Consider the following 22957-nt stretch of genomic DNA (forward strand, 5'->3'; position numbering starts at 1 on the left):
TGCTTTAAGCAGCTCTCCTGCACTATGATGTTGGCTTAAAATAATGTTTGCAAGAAGTCCAAAGATGACATCATACAACCCAGGTTTTAAAAAAGAAAATGTAATTGACTTTTTGCTATAAAGGCATTCTATTTTTTGTATGTCAATGCTGTGAAACCTTACAGTATCAAGCAATAATAATGTTAAATTTCAGTTACTATGCCAATACATAAAACACTTTTTTAGCTTGACTATTGAAATCCATTGGCTATTTGTCAATGAATAACAAACCATGACCTGCTTATAAGGGTATGCTGGAATGTTTAGTTCCTTGAGGTTTCCAAAAAAGCAGAAACAGCCATAATTTGAACATATTTGCAGTTTAAGAATGTATTTCACAGCAGAAACATATTATACAGTTTGGTGCATGGTATGCTAGTGTTCTTATATACTATTAAAACAGCTATAAAATATAAGGAAACTACAAACTTGAAAAAATATAGAAGTCACCATTCTGCTCCTGAACACCTCTATATATCACTGTAATGAAATAACAAACAATGCCACTCTGATAAATCCATACAATCTCATGGACAACTTGCCATGGATATGCAAAATTGCATCTAAATCAGGTCCTAATGTCAATCTTGATAGATCTGCAATAGACTTATCTTTAGACAAATCTTTTATTTATGGATGATTGTCCTGTAGAGATTTTTAATGATCTAGGAGTCTGCATTTTTCCATGCCTCCATTGCTAATTAGATATCTTTAAAGTACAGTACAATAACAAAAATATACTTGTACAAAGCGCTGCAGCATGGTTATAATACCCATCGAGGACAGTATCCTGGAGAGTCAGACCACTGCTCTACAAAACAAAACAAAGCACTGCGTACAAAACAAAGCAGCCAAGCTCTCCCAGGAAAAGTCTTGTTATTTGAAGCAGTGTGCAGGGAGTGTGTTGGACCATTGGAGACCTGGGCTGCTGGTTTTAGGTGAAAGACAAGTAGAGTGACAAGGCAGTAGCCCAATTTGGAGCTAGTTATAGATAAAATGGTATAGAAAGATGATCAGATATTTTCTAATGAAGGTCAAAAAAGGCTGAAAACAACTTTTAAAATTATGTCAACAAGCTAAAGCTTATATGAGTTTACAGTGATTAATTTTAGATCTAATTTATATCTTTATTTACACAAAAATAAACGTAAGCACTGATTATTATCTTACATAGTTACATATTAGGTTAGGTTGAAAAAAGACATAAGTCCTTCAAGATCAACCACTAGGGAAATAAACATATCCCAGATATAAAACCCTATAAGGCATAGTTGGTCCAGAGGAAGGCAAAAGAAAACACTGAACAACTTGCTTCAGGGGAACAAAATTCCTTCCTTATTCCATGAGGCAATCAGATGTTCCCTGGATCAACAGTCACTGTTATTTTTACTTTAACAGTGACAGTAACAGAGACTTAAAGTATAAGTATATAGATAATAATAAATGTACCTTTTATATAAAGGTGGGTCCTATTTATAACAACAAAAAAAGTCCATTTGCATGAATAGCTGTTAGGGTTGTCTGAACAGTCTGTTTCAAGTCTGTATTCATACAGACTATAATATACATATAAAATATACATATATATTTTTATATTGGAATGTGTGTTCAATACTAAACATGTAAGCTACACTTCTAAAGTTAAAGTAACTTCCAAAACAATAATCTTTTTATAACTAAAACACACTGTCTATAAGTAATAAATAAAGGGAAAATAGAATGTTTTATTATTTAGTTTCAGTTTACCAATGGATGTACAGATACAGGTGGCAGAGTTACAGAAAAAGCCTGTAAAAACAGGAACTCTAGCTTGGATCCTAATCTATTGGCTTAAAGTAATAAATGTAAAATACGCATGTAATTTTTTCTCATGAATCTACTCCGTAATAATATATTTGTATGTTTAACATTGAACTACAAATTAATGCAGAAGATATAAATACAGAGGATATAAAAACACTCTACCATGCCTTTAAAAAAAAAATGTTTTTTAACTGTTAGTAAAATGTTTCCAAGAGACAAACAGAGATATTTGTCCACATGTGTATGATGGCAAATTCATACAATACATGATACAAAGAACAGAGTGCAATGTATGAGCGGTTAGAAACCTGCTTATGATGTCATGCTTTGACATTCTTGCACAGGGAAGCAGGATAGCAGATTAAAGAATTAGAAAATTCACTTATCTAACATGAATATGCTGCTTTATACAGTTGGTTTAAGACAAAAGTCTTTTTTTGATAAAGCAAACTGCAATGCACAGACCATAGTCGCTACAAGCTTTGAGCCATTTATATCAGTAAGACTAATAGAAGCTGTAACCACACTTTTTATTGTTCTTTGCACTGCATTACTAAATTTGTTTGGACAGATAAACAAGAAAAGGACCACCAGTAGGTAAGGCGTAGCATAGACCTCCATGAAGCATCCACCTTAATACTCGCAAGTTGTACGGCATGCAGATATTAGTATTAATCGTTTGATGCAAAGTGGGCTGTTTTGCAAAAGTCTGATGCTGCCTAAACTTCTCAGACTTTTGGTAACTAATTGGTCAGGTCAGACAAGAGGAGAATTGTATAACTAAAAAGGGATAAGTTAAAAATTGAGGTATTGTATGTTGTATGAAATAAATTTATAGTTAGCTGCTCTTGTTTGTCTATAGCATGTTAGTTCTTGTGTTATAGCATTGTTATATTACGTTTTAGGTCATGGATTAATTTTATGGATATGTAAAAAGGTTAGAGCAAAAACTAAAAAAATTAAGGCTGTGGTTGCCTTGCTTTCAACCCTTTACCAGTTATACACTTGAAGGTGTTTTTTTGTGAAATATCAAACTTTTATCACTGTCTGAAAAAAAAGGACCCTACATAATTCTGAAATGTTTCTACTGGTGACAATAAAGTCTAAATAAGGAACGCATTGGTGTGCTGCTGATAAGTGAATTGCAATGCAGACACTCTTTCATTTGACAATGTTGCTGTCATTGTCCTTCTATTACCAGTATTAAATAGCTATAGGTAGGTAAAGAAAACATAATCAATAAAAATTACAGTAAGATCAAATACTTACTCAAGTATCCTTGTGACTCTTTCTGCATGGCAGTTATTGGACAATCTTTATGTGTGAGCAAAAGCTGTTTTAGTTGTGCTACCTCATTTTTCAACATGGAAACCTCATTCTGGAAGAGATCAGGACAAATTTAATTAATACAATGGAAACCACAATAACATTTAGAGTACTGTCTGACACCTGAAAAATTAAACTACAACTTCAGGGACTCAGGTAATTGTCCTTTATATGCAGAGTTACTAATTGTTACAATACAGATTTCTAGCTATAAAATTTGCTAATGATCTGAAAAACCATTCCTGTTTATAGAAAGAATATGTTGAAGACATCTTGTTAACTTCACCATGCTGACCTACAAATTGAACCTGTATGTGAGTAGTATTATATATTCAAAGGCTGATTTCAAACACAGTTACAATTAACCACAGTTTTACATGCTACAGCATGTTAGTTAAGCTCATACAGACTATATCTTAAATTATAACTCAAGACAGGTAAACAATAGAATTACTTACAAATTTATATTCAACAGAAGTCTAGATAATTATTGTTTTCAAAATTTGCTACATGGAACATATGTTATTTGCCAGATTGTGAGATAATATCAGGTTTTGTAAGAAACAAAGCATATATTAAAACCCAAGGCTACTTTTCTCAACCTTGTCCTTGGAAGTGACCCCAGAATTAAAATTAGCATCATATGCTAGTTAGCGGGTTGATTTACTAAAGTTCAAGTTCAATATATCAACCTGCAAGAGTTAATTTATTATGCAAAGAATAACCAATCATGTAAAATAAAATGCACATGATTTGATGGCTGAGGTCAGCATAGCTTTAACTTTAAGAAAGTGAAGAGCGTCATGAAGACTTATTGCAGTGTTTTCTTCATCATATTGCTGCAGTGGTGGTTGCAGTTTAGGCTGTGAAACCTGACAAGGATGCCAATAATCTTTAGACCTATTGCAGGGAATCACTGCCAGTTCCTCATAATTTAATTTTAATAAATACACTTTGATAAAGTATTTACTGTATAAAATAAACAGTATATGTATTATATGGTATGAAAATCCCACAATATAAAAAAAAAAAATCATCCAATTATGTGCAAATGTGAATAACAGTAATTGGAAATAAAGACATTTTTATCCTGTACTGTCCCTACTTCAGTAAATGTGCATTCTCTTAGCCATCAGTTTCACATGGCTTGACATAGACATCTTGCAGGTGCATATGGCAATTGTTAATATTCTTAACCTTTCCACTTTAGCACTTAAATATAAAAGAGATGAGAAGATAGTATCTTACCTTGGGGCACAGTGCTGATATATATCCTTTCATGGCAAGTATTTTTAACCTTTACATAAACTGTGACACTATAACCTTTTAAAAAAAACTAAGCATCTCTTAACTTGCCCACGTGAGAATTGAAACCAAGCGTCCTGTAATAGGACACATATGTGCGTGTACATGTATAATCTGAGGACCATCTGAACTCAAAGTGGTTTGCAATTTTTACATGTCATCTACACTTCAATATAATAAGTGAGATGAAAGTGGTTAGAATTAGTGTAATCTTAGCCTAATCAAAAGAACAACTTTACTTTGGAAATTATGCTGACTTTTATGCTAGATCTATCTATCTATCTATCTATCTATATTTCTATCTATATATCTACATACAGTACATACATCATATGCAATACCTATATATGATTCTAAAGAAACACACAGTAATCCTAATACACACAGTAAAACACACTTTAGCATAGGTGCAAATCACTTTGAGGCTGATTTAATAAAGCCCTCCAAGACTGGAGAAGATAGACTATCATAGGAGAACCAGGATGATCCAGGTTGATGGATTCTTTAAAAAATCATTTGCAGTTTTGTTGGATCACCCAGGTTCTTCGATGATAATAAATGAGCTCCATTGTCTCAGTCACTAGCCTACTCTACCTGTTACAAATGTTAACTTTACTATACTTTGCATACAGGTTTGAAGAGATGCTCTAAAAGTTGCTCTAAAAGTTGCTCTAAAAGCAAGAAACATTTTTTACAGCCTATTTTTTCCAACAAAAAGCAAAAACATTAACATTACATATAAATTAACAAAGAGAACAAACATTATACATGAACACATATATAAACATTTTCATATACATTTGGGACTATGTTTTTCTGTTGAGAAAAAAAACATGTATACCTAAAGATCAATGAAATTTAAAGTGTATCTAAACCTATAAACATGTAATATATTGCAGCATGGATTATTTTTCATTTAATTATAGCCAATCACTCTGCAAGTAACAAACTCCCTGTCCCATGATGATAATACCTACTGACTGCATCTATCAAAATGAAGAGTTACCAAATAAGGCTGCTCCCCTGATTGAGACTACAAACACTTCACCCTCTATCTCCATCACATAGAGAGATTTGTTTTGTCATTCAAAAAGCTGGGAAAGCTGATAACATGGCTTGAGATTTTATTTTAGGAAAATAAAAAGAACACAAGACTGCTAGCAAAGATCAACAGATATTTTTCTGTGCTTGCAGAAAACAAACGTATCCTAAAAAACAGAATATAAGAGCAGCCACCACATCTAGGATTTGATAAACTAAATATATAAACATATATTACATTTGGGGTTATACATACTTTAAATATACTTTTCTTTCAATAAGTAGATCTGAATTACAAATTTAAAGCAACAGATCAACATGAAACCAAACTTATTACTTTTTAAAGTGAACCTGTCAGTGTAGTAGAGTAGATTGAGTCTAAAGCATTTGTTTTTTAATTTAAATACTAGCAGTTTTTTGTTTAAATCTTAAACATCTCTGTAGTAATTACATATGAGGTTCATAGGCCCTGATTTATGAAAGCTCTCCATGGCTGGGGAGAAAACACTTTCAGAAGTGAAGCTGGGTGATCCAGCAAACCTGGGATGGATCTGGTTCAGGATTCAAAGCATTTGCTAGCAAATAGCTAATGATTTTTAAAAAACCATTACATGTTTTCTGGATCACCCAGCTTCACTTCTAAAAGTGTATTCTCTCCAGCCTTGGAGAGCTTTCATAAATCAGGCCCATAGTGGCAGAACTTTTACTGGACAGTGTGGTTATTAAATGATTGAGGCTGCCGCCAGACATGGTAGAAACGCCACTTTATATCTTATTAGTGGCCTGCTGCATATCCAGTCGCTGTTTTCTTTACTGAATGCTAAAAATGAAATCAGTGTTATATTTAAAACAAGATACAACAACTTGTTTTGTAAAGATTTCTTTGAAGCAAGTGCATATTTAGAGACCTTTGGCATCCATTGACATGAAGTGTTTACACAAGAAGGACCTCAGTCATCTGGGAGAGCAGATTATGTCTGTGTTTTGGTTATTAATGTAATGTGTCTTGGTTGTGTATGATGGACGTGTAGAGAAAATGCTCAGCTATAAACAGTGGCTTTGTGAAGCTGTACAGTACACACCTGAAGCTGCATGTTTGTCTGGGTGAGTTCCTCTGCTTTCTTTTCCAGTGACATCACCCAGACCTTCCTTTTCTGTCTGCACCGCGTGGCAGCTGCTCGGTTCCTTTCCAGAAACTTTCGCCGCCTCTCGTCTGGATCCTCGTCCACCACCCGCCTGCGTCGGCCTCCCGTGGGCTGAGGGGGCTGTATTGTCTGAGTGGGCTGCATTTGCTGTGCTGCTGGTGAGAGCTGGACCAAAAAGAAAAGCTAATTGACTCTCTAGACCACTAAAAAATACACATGTGAAATGTGGTGGTGGCAACACCAGCCAAAACAAAACTCAAATGTCATTTAAATAACCACTTTTCATTTCTTAATCATTCACAATGATAGAACGATGTCTGTCTGAATCTAAAAAAAATGTTTATAGCAGTATTTGAAAAAAGTGGAAGGAACTCTAGTAATGGTAGTTGAATTAGGACATATTCTTCTAAAGTGCACCTGTCATTTTACTGAACATATTCTTCCATTAAATATGGTGGGGAATATTGCCTTAAACTTTTTGTTCTGTACCATCATGAAATTTTTTTTTATGAGTAATCACTGCCTTCCACACTGTCAAGTTACCCTTCCTATAAGAACCACCTCTGTAACATCCATTACAGTTTGTATTACAGTTGTATAGCTGACAATACTCCATTGCACTTACGCCGGTCAAACACATTATTATTAGGTTCTAAAAATCTAAAAAGGAGGGTCAACCTGAATAATCCATTCAGTGTCTATTCAGCCAGGAAGACCCTTCCTGTATTTACCTGAATATTATTTGCAACATTTAATGATGCCCCCTACATCTTGTAAGCCAACCATTGCTCTAACTCTGTGCCAAGGATACATGAAACTCTAGTTTTCCTTGAGAGCATGCTAAGGGATCCTTGAGCAATGAGAAAATTATGTTTCCCAGGCCAGTTCACGTGACACCAATGATCTTTTTGGCTATCTGTATGGGTGACATTCTTCCACTGGCCATTACCTACTCTACTTTGAGGTTAGTCTAAAGTAATAATAGCAGGGGTTCCGCAAACACCTGAAAGTTATTTTAAGGGTTTCCCTGTGCTAAAAAGGTTGGGAAAGGCTGCTCTATACAGTTTTTGGTAAAAGGAGATTATATATGAGAAGTCTACCACACTTACAGTATATCTACTATAACAACATTGTTTTGGCAATTTTCAAAAGGCCATGGGGCATACCCATGTCAGGTGTGGTTTATTATATAAATACACTTATCCTAATTTAACCTTGAATGATGAACGTATCCCCAGTGCTCTACTATAAATGATTCCACCTATGATTTTCTATTGCTCATGGAACCCGAAGGGGTCAATATACTAGGGTAATATAATACAGTTACAGGTATTTTTTCATCATTTAGTTTACATAAAGGGCATGAAATTACAAAAACACATGTTCGGGTCTAAAGTCTTTTATAGCAATATAGCAACCTAAATATCAAGTTTACAGTCTATTGATATGTCAGTATAAAGAGTTCAGTATAAATATGTAAAATATATTTTTGACTTTATATACTCTTACATATATATGCATTATTTGATATCCTGGATACCATATATCACACCTTAAATCAGATCCTCTGGTTTATTAGTAATTATACGGTCTGGGCCTTTCATGTACTAGTGAACCTGTTGGTTTTAAGAGTTGATATACTGTTATACATATTCTGTTTAATTGCATTTTTTGTTATTTTTATTGCTTTCAAAAGTTGTGTACATGCTTACTATTAAATTACTTTGAATAAAAAATACTTAAAAGGCATAGAATCATTATATTTTTCTCATTTGTATAGCGGCCAAACTTCCTTATTTATAATGAATATCAAATACTCCCATTGAAAACATATGAATCTGGAGCATTTTCCACCAGGGAATGTTGGCTGTAGTCAGCTTTACTGCTTTATAAATGGACCCCTTAGTATTAACTTGTCAAAAACCAAAAATGATATAATTACTATTAAAACTTTACATTCATTACATTAAATTAACATTCATAATATCATATCTAACACTGTATCATGAAGAGTCAGATTTGTAATATTTCACCTAAATATTTTACTGCCATTGCACAGTCCTAACCTAAGATTCTCCCTATGTTGCACAGGCCTGAGTACATGGAAAACTTTCAAAAGCATAGCTCTTCAACCTTCATTATTTCTGGCAGGAAGACTCTGCTATGGTAATTTTTGGATCTTTTTGACTTGCAAAAATCATAATCAAAAACAGAACATTTGTGTTAATGGGTAAATGCAACTTGCTATTGACATCAGTTATTTATGTAGATGCTCCATATTTGAATGGACCCCATTTATAAAGCCATGCAAAGCAGCACTCAGAAAACACTTGTAATGCTCTGTTAATATTTTATTTAATAAAACCTCTGCTTGGTTTTATACACTCAATTCAACAGCCCTGCAGGTGTTCAAACGGAGAGATGCTGAGCACTTGCTGACAGGATGTACATGCCAAAGGCAAGTGAGAGATATATTTGGCTCTTGGGCAACTGGTTGGGTGCGACTGGCCCAAAACATGATATTTGACAATTATTGTCAAGCTAATGTTTACGTGTGTCTAAAGCTTTAAACATTTTATTTATTTATCTCTCTTTTGTAGACACCCATACTAACATATAGATCAAGTGTGGGTATCCGAGGCCATGGTACCAATAGACCTTCACATACATACTTGGGGAACTCATTTTGAGAACACCAATGACTGCTAGTTTTATGGTAATGTTAATGTACATAATTTTATGAGCAAAACTTTGACAGTAATAGAAGTTTTATAGGATCATCTAAACACTTCACAGCACTAGCTGGTTATAATTTAGGCTGAACTTACTATTCACAAATCAGTTTGAGACTACACAAGGGAAACCAATAGTAACTTCTTCAGGGAAGAAAAAAGTATAAATCTGCAGACATTAGCTAAAATCGTTGTTGTTTGTAAAATTGTTCTAAGAATCAGAGGTAGCAGATAGTGACCCCAGCCAGTGGAATGAGTCCATTGTAATTGTACACTTTTAAACAGTAGTAGTAACAGCGGATGCCTCTCTTAAGAATATTTTTTTTTTTGTTTTGCTGTCATGACCAAACAATGACAGAAGAGTTAAATGTATAATAATGCAAATTTAAGCACTAGTACTACAATTATAAAAATAAAAAAGCACTACTGTCTGTCATCACTTCTAAACTACTTTTTCTATCCACTTAAATACATGTTTGTTGGACAGTCTGTTCAGCTGAAATCCACACCTGTAACTGCTGTTCAGATTTTTATCTTATTCGTAATGAGCTCTGCAAATGAATAGGCTCAAACAGCAAATTCGAACTTTTCAGCAAGGCTGTCACATAAAAGACAGTCTGTTAATTTGTACATAGAGTGCAGCAGAAATTTCTTGAGACTTCAGAAGTCTGTAATTTATGTGTCTTCAACCTTGTTTGTAACACATCTGCTGTCTGACTAGAACTTTAGCCAAAAAAAAGTTTTCCTTCTTAATGTATTTACTACAAAGATGAACATTTATGTGACTGATTTAAACACCTTTTTCTAACACATATTGAAGGTCATAGTACCAGTCAACAAGTGCACCCTAGACACGAGTTACATGTAAAAGCGCTCTTCTATTTTCCTGCAATGGTTACTTAAAGGAAAATAAATTCATTGAGATTTTAATTGCTGTCTCTTGACGTCAAAAATTAGGCTTAATCAATTTTTTTTTGGCTGAAAACTGTTGTTTTTCTTTTGAAAATTATTACAGATTTACAGTTTAACATTTTACTTTCAATTCACCTACTTTATTAAATTGACAACAGAACACCTATAAAAGAAGGTTTGGTAATGGAGATCTGAGAACCTCAGAATAATCTTAATTTATTCTATACTTAGCTTGAATGCTAGTTTTCACAGATATAGAAAATTACTTCTTCTTGGATGATACAACAGTCATTTGACATGGGCTAACCTATGGGAGACCCTAAAACTTAGAGCAGGAAGTCCATAATGGACTTTCCTGAAATTCGCACCTTGCCCAATTTGCACTGATGGCTCCTAAAGCTACCTTCTTGCTATATCTAGTGATTTGGTGGTCAGCAAGAGAAACCAGTGCAGAAGGGACATTGCCTGCCTCTTCCCCTTCTTCAATAAGGAACCAACCTGCTTGCATTTTTTTTACTTTTACAGTACAGTTCTTCGTTTTATCCTTGCTTATGATTTTGTGTTCAAATTCATATAGCTTAAAACTAAATTATATAGAAATATTCGATGAATACATTGGCAACATTGTATTATCATAATTATGGGGTCATGGTCATTAACAAAGATATAAACTGCTGTTGGGGAAATCTCATTGTAAGATATGATAACATATCATTTATCCTACTGTTGCCTAATCACATCATGAAATGTAAGTTGTGTGTGTGTGTGTGTGTGTGTGTGTATATATACATATCTGATAAAGGTAAATTGCTCAGTAAAATTAAAAAAAACAAAAGATAATACAAGAGGCTAACTCAGAATATTATAGGGTGTAAAATGGCAGTAAGATCTACAAATTGCTTGGAAACATCTGTCGCTGATCATGTTTGGATTTTGTTTCTTAGTTTCCACTGCAAATAGACATGTCCTTGAAGTACACACCTGTGTAACACTGGAGCTTTATCCATGCCACTCAAGAGCAAAAAGAGCTCTTGGAAGGAATTTTGAAAGCTAAAAGTGATAATTTTTTAAGTGAATTGCTTCAGGAGTGATTTTAATCGTTTTGCTTTCAGATATATAGTGCTCTCAACCGAAAAATAAAAGTAAAGACATCTTTGCTTACATTTACAAGAAATGACAACAGTTATTTTCTGGTAATTTTCTAAAATAAAATATATAGGCACAGCTGTTATTTCCACATATACATATATAAATCAGAAAATACTATTTCCTTTTAGCCAAGCCCATAAAATATTAAACGACATTGTATGTCCTGTTTCATTAAAATGTTTAATTTCCAACACATGAAATATGATATACCAGTATACCCTAACACAAAGAAAAGTCTTCAGTTTTACATGCAAAACTATAATACATTTTTATATACAACTGACACCTACCTGTGCTTGTCCACCACTGTGCAGGGGAGCATGTGGTGACGTCTGATGGTGTGATGGATGTGGATGCAGATGTGAGTGCGAATGGTGGTGAGGATGACCTTGTTGGTGATGGGGCTGGGAGTGAGGATGATGTGCGGGGTGCTGGTGCTGCTGATGAGGGTACGGATGATGCTGTGATAAGTTCTGATGCTGATGTGGATGTGAGTGCATATGATGATGTGGCGTCTGTTCCTGTCTGGAGTTCATCATGTCCATCATATGCCCCATTGAGTTCATGTTCCCATTAGATATGGTTCCAGGATGATGGGTTAAAGCTGCCTTTAATCTCTAGAAAAAGGAAAAAAAAAATATATGCTATAAAATGTATAATTATTATACCATATACAATAAAAACAACTTATAAACTCACAAAGTAAGCATTTGTAGGCAATTATATTTTAATATTCTTATTGAGATTTTAAAAGAGACAATATCAGATATGGAAAAAAATTAACAACATATGACATAAAACCTGGAAACAATCAATAGGGAAAGATAAAGGTCCCAGTGAAGTTTCTTTCCTTTATAAAGTGCAGCATAACATAGCATCTAAATGTTACAGTTTACAGAACCAATGCAAAAGGATAATAATAAACCATATGATGCACAGCACAAAACTAGATATAAGTCAGGGAGCCCAACTAACAAATTTAACCATAAAATGATACACAGAATTTGTAGTCAATTAAACATTCTGTTGAACGATACAGTTTATTAATGCCAATGGTAAGAGCTTCGACATACTTCTCCCATCCCTAAGCCTCCCCAATGACTATAATCCAATGAAATCCTTAGTTGATGGGTAAGAGATTCTGGTCAGTATGTGAAGTTTAATCGGCCAAGGTTTTGTTTTAGTTTGCCTAACCAAGAGCCAACAGATTTGCCTGATTCATGGACATCTAGAGACTTTTAAATATGTACATAACATTAGGTTGAACAACCCAATTGAACTCAAAATGAAATAAAAACAAACCTTGAATAAAGACAAATTCTTAACTTTTTGGCATATGCTGTGATTTCTTCTGCCAGTCCTATATGATTAATGGACACATTTGTGATGTAGAGGCAGCACATGCTTTCCTGACGCGCAAATAACTATTACCAATACGAATATTTATTTAAATTACAAGACTTTGTCTGTCTTGTCTTTGAGTGGTTGAGTTCAATTTTGTGCAGTAAGTGAAAGGGTCACTTTAAGAATTTATCTGATTTAATGCAAACCTTATTGATTTCACCATCCACATCAGGGTCAGGGTGGGGTGGATGTAAGCTTTTGTTTTTTTCTGTTTTATTATTATGAAGTGCACAAATATGGCTTTGTTATTAAACACATCACCACTTTGGAATATGTAAAACAAAGTCCAAAGCTACATTCTACTGAAGATGGACGTAAATACCTTATTTTTAAAATCATTATTAGATTTAGCCTAAGAATGTTTGTAAAACAAAATAACACATTTGGCCATTACTTTCCATGTGTCCCGTGTAATTGGAATAAACGTAAATTGTAATAGTGAGGCCAAAATTTTAACACTCCTTCGTAATTGATAAAGGGTTTGTTGGATAAAAAAAGGTAAAGATATAAGTACACATACAATCTTGTCATAAAATACACTGAATGTGGTTTACCATTTGGTATGATCTTTTAATTGCCATAACGATCTCTATGAATAAACTTTCCAAATTGATATAAGAGCAATGAATCTTTCAAATCAGGAAACTGTTTTGCTTTACATAATGTGCTGTGACCGTAGATGGAGTCACTTATGTGATCTGATGAAGTATAAAGTTACATGTTTACAATAACTGCAAATATATTTGCTAACTACGATCCGCACTAAACCATTTTCCTTAATCATTTACTGTGCTGTGTTTTTTTATGTAATGGCAGCTCAAGCAATTCAATCAAGAGATTTATTACTCAATGCTAAAATCTAGTGAGGGAGTCACAGCAATCTATCCACAATAAACTGGGAACCCCTTAATGAGATGACTACTGTACTTGCATTCTAAACAGTCTGTGTTTATAAAACGTAACCTGAATGTGAACTGGGGGCCTGGAAAATCCTAATCTGTAAAGTGACTGATTGCTGATCTCTCAACATGCTCCATATGTTCAATATTATGTTAAAATAATGACCTCAAATTGCATTGATACACTCTGCCAAAACATAAGAGCCTTGTGTTGCTTTTCAGCATAATTATAGAGGTAAGATATTCTCTTTTGTAATATTAAATTACTTTAACTACCAACATTGGAGACCACCATACCTGCCAACACATGAAATAACCATAAAGGGACACATTAAGAGTTGTGTAAAGTTGTAAAAGGATGTGGCATTTTCTATACGTATTAACTTAAGATGTAGTTTACTACCTGAAATCATATACACCTCAAAAGAAATAAAGTTTGCAATAAAGCAAATAGTGCATTATATGACGTTAAACTCATTGGCCAGCCAGGACTTTTGGGAAATGATAGAGGGGTTCCCCTAATGTTATGAAAAAGCAAAAAAGTTAGCAGTAACTGAAGCACTCCCGTGCTAAAAAGAAAATGTGTTTAAATCATAACTTTAACCACAAATCCAACAAAAATAAGCAGTTCATTTGTTTTTTTAAAGTGAAAATCTGTTAACTGTTCTTTTATGCCTGTTGACAGCCAAACACCCAGAGCAGCTGATTCATAGGAGAGATGGAAAATAAAAATGATGGAACCACTAAGAAGCATTTACAGAAAGCACAATAATATAGTATATCTATAGACGAACCTGTGTTTTATTTCTACACAGATTAAAGGATGGGTAAGGTATCAATCAACAGATTTCACTTTGCTTCCCTTCCAAGACATATAACAAAAAGTGAGAGTGAGGTCAACTCCCTCGGTGGTCAGAAGACCAAGATTTCCCTTGCATATCTTTTTTGATGACAATTTAAAGTTTTGGATTTCCTATCACTGGACAATGGTCACAAGATCAAATAAAAAGGGTTATCTCCCTGGTGGGGACACAGTCCATAGTTGAAATCTGACAATACTAAACCGTTTTCACTCATTAATCAATAATCATTAAGTTTTTCATCATTAATGGCAATCATTGCAAAAGTGCAAGTTGGTTGACCTTCAGGAAAATTCTTCTCCCCAGCAATGGCACAGGGTAACCGGGATATGATAAACGGAAAGTGCACTCTGTTAAATCAGAATAGCCAGGTATTTTGGTCTTCGAAGAAGAAACGTAACATCTAACAGAACCGCTGTTAGAGGAATACAGAAGGTCTTAAGACATTAGAGGAACCCCTCTGTGAATGTTGTTTAAGCAACCACCACCCCAATACCCATGGATTCTATGTAAGTATTGACTGGTGTAAACCAATGGTTTTTATTGCTGGATGCAATTTATTTAGATACCTAAACAACTTTCAATGATGGGACCCCCTAACCTTATAGGTCCCTCTCTTCTCCTATAACAACAATTTCTATGAGATAATCCTTTTCCTACAGGAAAAATTTACTCCAGTAAAGCACACTCTCCCCCTTCATCTTCAGGTAATCCAGGGCCACTTTTGGAGTCAAGTGTTTTTCAAATCACCAACTAATAAGTGCTTGTGCAATTTTTATAGTATTGTATTACGGCCATTAGGCCATTACCAAGCTATGATCTAAACATATGCAAAAATGTGCCAAATAAGGTCTATGGTAATATTTTTAGCAGTCATGGCCACGTTTTTTAAATACACACTACATTTAAAGTTTTCAACTCTGTGTTTTAATGTAGGAAGGTATCAAGTTGTATGTTATATTGTGACCCTGCAAAAAACAAAAGGTTGCTTGTTGAAGAAATGTATACATTGGATGTATAGAACATCTGTAAAGCACACAGGTGTCAAGCTATTTGTGATCCGTCGCCATCTTTTTTCAACTTTTAAGAAAAAGTAAGAAGCTTTGTTACTAGATAACTCAAATGTTGTGATGCTAAAGTGGAATGGGGCTTCATGTAATGACAATGGAAGCATATGAAATAAACAGTCATGTCAACATGTATTAAATTCTAGCATACCAAGAATAACACAGAAAGATAAACTAACATGCAGCTGGTTTCAGTCAAAGGGGGTGATTTGAATTAGGACTGTGTAGCTTAGAAACTCCCAGTTCTCTTTCCCCAGTGGAAGGGTGGTCCAGCTGACTTGGATCTAAATTGTGTTAAAAAAATTTTCTATCTACCTCTCCCAGTCCCGATAGTGCTACATTCACTCAGCTGCAATCTATTCTTTATCCATTTGTAAATCAGAAGAGAGCGTGTACTCTGAATCCTTTGGCGACAGAATGCATGCCAGTAGATTAGATATAGTATACGTCTGCAAATCTGTGTTTACAAAATGGAACTGGCAACATTTTTTAGTCCCTACATTTTTTAAATACTGGAAACAAAATAAAGGACAACTGGTGGCCGAGGATTTTTTTTCTAAAGGCATACCTTTAAAGCTAGCACTAAGAAAGAGGTTAATTTACTAAAGGTGAACACACAAACTATAATAAATGTTTAGTTTGCAAAGTAAATGTTATAAAGAATATACAACTCAAATTTCCCTTTCACCTGATTAGGTATTTAAAGTTAACACAGGTTCACCGTATTTTCTAACATAAATTTTGTTAAGTGAACAGCCTCTCCTCCTTTAGTAAAATAATATCCTGTACATTTATTTTAAAACCCGAATTATTGGTACATTCAGGTTGTAATTATGGGAGGCTATCACATGTAGTTTTTGATTTAATTATAATATAAAAATGATGAAGTTATTTATGTGATGAGGTATTAATGATTAAAAAGTCTGGTTACGTATTTTCTACAAGAATCTTGAAATGGGATGGCTTGGGTTGTATAGGCAATATTAGTATTAGTGGTATAGGCAAAGTGATTAATATAAACATTTTCAAATTTGTAGAAATACATTTAAAAAATGATTATATCTGCAGATCTGTGCACTGCAGAGAGAAAATGTTATTATTTATGGAATTTGCATTAATGATAGTTATATATACACTGAAAGGTAGTGCATTTATTTTACTAAAGCTCTAATAATAAATGTTGCATAAATATAAGTAATATACTATTACATTATAAAATTAAAAAATGTATTATTAAAGTATCAATGGGAGCAGATCTTATGTCTAAAAAATCCTACAATCTATACAGGAATATAATAAATATATATATAATAAAAATACAAAAGGATTGATATTAATCAATTAAATACATTTACAAAACTCTTAAAGCTTTTGCTTTCAGTGAGATCAATTGCTTTCTTTGTTTATAACTCACAAAACCCATCAAGGATAAAGTAAACTGTTTGCATTTAGTGTACTAGCAAGGGAATTGACTTTATTTGTTTTAATTGTAAAAATCTGTTCTATTTAAGTGAGATGGAAAAAAAAATATGTGGTGATGTAGAGTGAATGTGCTTTGGTTTATTTCAAGTCACGCTGGGACTATATGAAAAAGTGATAGATTACATTTTTTATGTTTGCTTTCTTGGCTCATACTGTGTGTAATTTGTAGGTTTGAATTTAAAAAAAAAGTAATAAAATTAAAAAAAAAAAAAAAGACAGTGAGTTACTTACATTGCACTGAATTGGCAAGAACTGAATGTAATGCGTTCCTTGCCTTGACAGTGCTAAAGCAGAAGATAAAATAATGTCCCCTGTCAAATGGTACATTCCAGCGAAAAGCTAAATTTCACCTCCTGGAATTTTCAATCTGTCCAGCTCGTCCTTGATTGGCGAGGAAGCTAATGGTTTCCTAATACAACACTTTAGTTAGCAACACAAAACATAACAAAACACTTGCACCAGTGAAATCCCCTTTCAGGCAGTGGGCCAGGTTGAGAACGAAGAAATTCCTAAATCTAGACGGTCATACATTTAAACACAGCCACACACGCTTTCAATAATCTGCTCGGTCAACCTTCATGTCTATTTATTTGTAGCATTATTCATGTTATTTAAATGACATCAACACTTTCTGCAGCACCAAAATGAAGAATTCACTGAAAAAAAAATTCCACATGTTTAGATCAATGTAGTCAGGTGCTAACAAATCAATAGGTAGGTCCTCTATAAACAGAACTCCTGGGAATGGCCTAATCCAAAAATAGCAACAAAACAACAACTTTAAATGAAACACTCCATGTACTAATACAAAATAAAATTGAGGTCATGTTATTTGAAGTATCATCTATAATAAATCACTGGTTATGTTTATGACTTGTGTTCTGCAAACTACAACTTTTACATTTTTGAATAAACAGTTTTGTTTTTTTTATTTTAAATGGCAGAAATTGAACTTTACCAGTCATTAAGTCTAAACTTTACCAGTCTATATTAACATTTTTACCTAAGTTACTTCCGCTTATAATGAACACAATTGGCCTGAATAATTCAAGCTCTCCAAGGCTAGAGAGGATACACTTTCATCAACTTCATTAAAGTTAGGTGATCCAGCAAACCTCGAATGGATCTGATGTTGGCGCTAAATACATACAGTTTATTGTTAATAAAATGATGCTTAAATAGTACTAATATATCCTATTGACTTGATTCCAATACCGGAATTGAGAAGCAGATGATGTAGGTAAAACATTAAAGTGATGTTGGTATTTATCATTTTAGTTTTCTATTTGCTGCAATTGCATTTGCTACTATTGTTACTGGTAAAAGAACAACAGCCAAAATATTACAGTATTATTACTTAGTTCTAATTTTCAGAGTAAATTTAGAGGTAACAACTATAGTTTCCAGATACATTGAATCCGCATAATTTCTAGTATAATTAGGAAAAAAAACAGTTGCTATATTAATGTGAATACAGATGCAGAAAACAGTCACTAAAAAGTTGAGTTTATTATAAATCCCTGGAAGAAAAGGCTGACAGCTGCTTGGCATTCATTAAGATGGGTCATAAGAATATAGACAATTGAGAACTAACCTGAACAAAACTACATTTTTTAAGTAATTACTATATCCTAATAAAAGGCTTTTATATGAAGGACATGGCAGGACAACATCATGCCCGCTTTTAGAGTACAGAATAGTGAAACTTGCTACTAACCCATAATAAAGAAACAAAAATCTAAAAAAAAATACTAAATAAAAGTATTTATTTCTTTATAGTATATATATTATCTATATATACCATATATTTATATATATATATATATATATATATATATATATATATATATACACTATATATATATTTACACAGAGTTTATATAGCGTCAACATATTATGCAGCGCCTAACATACAAAGTTCATACTCATGTCACTAACGTCTCTACCATAGTCATAAGGCATTACCACAGTCTAAGGTCAATTTTGTGGGGAAACCAATTAACCTAATTGCATGTTTTTTTAGAATGTGGGAGGAAACCGGAGCATCCAGAGGAAACCCCTGCAAACACAGGGAGAACCTGCAAACTCCATGCAGATCGTGCCCTGGCCGAGACTGGAACCTGGGACCTAGCACTGCAAAGGAAAGAGTGTGGGCCACCTCTTAGCAAAGGGGAGATTGGGTATTATATTTAAAGCAAACCGGTCAAACTAGAAACTCTAAAAGATTAGGCTGCATCTATGAATACAACCAAACTGCGACCTAGTTTTACAACTGTAGCTTACTTTATTAAAGTTTTTCCTTGAGGCAAACTTGCATTTTGGCCTTGCAGACAGCAAAAAGAAAACAGGCTGACTTTAAGGCCCATTTTTTCCAGAAGCATCTTTACTTGTCCTTTGCTCACTGCCACACTACCAAATTTCTAAGACATCCTTGTGCATGAACCGGGTCTTTTTTTATAATATTTTTTATTTTACAAACTAATAGGATGTATTATGGTTCTATGAGTGAATGTAAAAAACAGCAAAGAAAACAAAGCTGCTCCCAGGTGCATGGCAAGCTGCTGCTATACGCCCAAAAACGGCAAACTGCACTGCAGGTCAATACCTTTGCCAGCGTTGCCCTTGCGTGTAGTGGCGGCGCAGTTATTCCTCCAAAGAGGACGAAAATCTGTGCAGCTAGAAGCGACATGTTACTTTCAGGAGCCACACTGCAATCCACCACAACACAACCACATGCAAATGTGTGGCCCCTAAATGACATGTAGGCCAGGACCCTTGTGTTGGAGAAAATGAAGGAATTTTAGATTTGTATCTACCAACTATACAGAAGACTCTGTATGTCTGAAACACTAAAAACTGCTTGATGTTTACATGCTGAAGATAGGAGTTCAATATGGCCACTACTACAGGAAACTTTTATACGAATAAACTTGGCCCTGGAAAGATGTTATTTAGAGGAAATTTGTTCCACTTGCAAGTTCCCTTTAAGCCACTTTAAAAGTATGTAATTTGGGACTGTTGCAATACACAGGTCATGATTTAATAGAATGTTAAATTAAACAGGGATGACACCCATTAAAATAAATTATACATAACAAGCAGAATAAGGGCTTAAGGTCTTAAAAGTCTACGATCATCTATAAATTAATTTTCCCTAAATTTCCCATGGTGGTAATTAAATAAACAATTACATCTATTGATTAAAATTGATCCAACCAGGCTTCTTTTCAGATCATTACTTTTGTGGGAAACCTTCTTCTACAAAGAAGTGCATTGATCACAAACTTTGCCTTTAGGCACGCAGCGAGCAAAATCAAAATAAATTGGGCCAAAACAATGTTGGGCCTGGCCCTGAACATCACATCACATCACATAACACAACACATTTCTTTGTTCAGGAGACAGTTTCTATGTATGTGATAATTTATATATGTATATATAATATTTTTTAACTTTTTTAACAAATGCTTTATCTTTGTAGATGTGTTTGTCTTTTCTGTAAATTCAACTGCGTTCACAAGGCCAATTTTTAAGAATCATTGCTGGATTTGTAAACAATCGCTGTGGGTGCAGCAATAAAGAACATTGAAAATTACTAGTTTTCCTTTGATAATGTTTATTATTACACATAGTCATTGAATATGGGAAATATACAGAGCTGCCTGTGTTCCTAAAATGTTAGCTGTCATTCAACTATTAAAAGTTGAATTGCATTGTGATGTGGTTACAGGTGGAGCTACAATTCAATGTGTAAAAAAAACCCTTAATTCTGTGTACTACTTTAACCTCACATCTAAATGTCCTTCTTGGGAAATACTTAAGGACAGTAATGGAAATTAGGGGAAATCATCAGATGCGGACACCTGTTTAAGTGATACAAATTTTGTTCTGTTTCTGGGAAGATATTTTCTGTTGTGTTTTGTCAAACAGTAAAAGGAAACATCCCTGATGAGCAGAGTAAAAGTTGATTCACACACTTTCTAATTTAATTGAAATTGGTACATTGTGGGTAAAATTTAGGTGAACCTTGGATGGAAACTTTGCTTTGTTTTAGCAGGGATTCCAAGAAGGATATTAAAACGACAATGTTATTGCCGAAGGGCCTATGCCAGTCTACAAAAGAATTTGCTCCTGTGTTGACATCAATGATGGGAAAATGCAGTTAGCTTTTATCTTCAGTTTGAGAGTCTTCTGAGATGATTCAGTTGCGTTTGTATTCCCATAGCTTTGTACAGATGAACTTCTAAGTCTGAATTCACATGGAGCGGCTAGCTGGCGGCCACTCTGCCCCTTCCAACCTCAATAACAAGAAGAAAACCCTTACCCCCTGAATGAATGAGAGCCCTTGCCTTTTGGGATAGCCAGAGTTAGGGAAGCAGAGCGGCCACTAGTTAACCACTCTATATCTAACTAATTCAGCCTTTCCAGTTTAAATTTTTGGGTTTTTCTATATGACAATGGACAACAATATGGTAAAATTACCCCAATAAAGGCATATACCGAAATAAAAACTTTGACACAGATTCTGACCTACCAAACTAGGAAAACAATTGTGGATACAAATTTTCTTTTGCAAATCTGTGCTTAAGATTTCTCTGGAAACGCTGGTTTAAAAAGATCTATGAGCATTAAAATGTTAGCTTTAAGTGGTAATGTAATTTCAAAAGTTCAGCCTTGAAGGTTCATGTTCAACCCCTTGTTTTATAAGGTGGTAATTGTCCTTGAGTTTTGCTCCTGCACTGCCACCCTGACACTAGCCTTGCCTGCAAGCAGCCACACCAACACACATTGCATTGTCAGGAAAATGGTTCAAGGCATTGATCTTCAAATTTTGGATCAATTGCAATTGATAAAAGAACGCTGGATGGGATAGGTAGCATTGAAATGGAAAAAGAATAACAAATAGTGAAAATTGTATTTTATGGAAAATATTTACAGCTCCTTATGATGCAGAAGACATCGGCAAACTGCTATTTATTCAGTTAGGGTTTAAATCTATTTAATTCATTATAAGCGAATTCCTCTTAGTTATATGCAATTATAAATGTTTCTTATTTGTGGAGAGGAATATTGCAAGCAATAGGATTCACACACTGACGAGCAATTATTTAAAATGGGCTATCTCTTTTAATTATTAAATATTTGATGTTTAATAGACAATATAAAACTGCATATACAGTGTAATCTAGGCTACAATCTGTAATATTTAACATAGCTTCTAATAATAGCTTATAAATTCTTAATTTTTCACTGCACCTATATTGAACCATTCTGTGCAAATGGAGGCCATAATTGCTCATATAAATCAGCCTCATGAAGTACTCTCTCGATTTCTTTCTACACTATCCCAGGAAGCCCCAGGGGAATGGAATCACAGCTGCTCTGCTGTGTGCAGGCTAATTGAAGGGCATGGACTTACCAAATGGATTCATTAATTACTGCAGCCAGAATCTCCATGGACTAGTAAACACTGGGCGGGACCTCCCTCTTCCAGGACCATACACATTCCACGAATGTTAAAAGACACCTCATTTATGATTTAAATGTTTACAGATGGGCTGGCATTTATATCACATGATCCAACAGACCTCATATTTTGGAATAACTACGTTTTTCTCATGAGACATATTTCATAAAACATATGAAATCTAATTTCTGGCAGTCCACTTTTATTGTAAGTGTGTATATAAATCACAAATGTAGCACATAATCAATATAAAGTGGTTGTAGCCTTGCATTATATCTTTCAGAAACAAACATTTCCCATTTTTGCAAGCGCAGAATCACATACTG

General features: G+C 34.1%; 1 protein-coding gene across 4 annotated transcripts in view; it reads right to left on the reverse strand.

Annotated features, from left to right (window-relative positions):
- The window catches only part of CREB5 (cAMP responsive element binding protein 5), a 257480-nt gene that overhangs the window by 15284 nt on the left and 219239 nt on the right, over nt 1–22957 (reverse strand). For all 4 annotated transcript variants that reach the window (XM_072412475.1, XM_072412473.1, XM_072412477.1 and 1 more), the window contains 3 exons: nt 11743–12069; nt 6597–6824; nt 3112–3220 (listed from right to left, as the gene is read on the reverse strand). In XM_072412475.1, the coding sequence (XP_072268576.1) occupies nt 3112–3220; nt 6597–6824; nt 11743–12069 (664 nt within the window). The remainder of the gene's footprint in view (nt 1–3111; nt 3221–6596; nt 6825–11742; nt 12070–22957) is intronic.

Source organism: Pyxicephalus adspersus, chromosome 5, assembly GCF_032062135.1.
Source record: "Pyxicephalus adspersus chromosome 5, UCB_Pads_2.0, whole genome shotgun sequence".
NCBI classification, from domain to species: domain Eukaryota; kingdom Metazoa; phylum Chordata; class Amphibia; order Anura; family Pyxicephalidae; genus Pyxicephalus; species Pyxicephalus adspersus.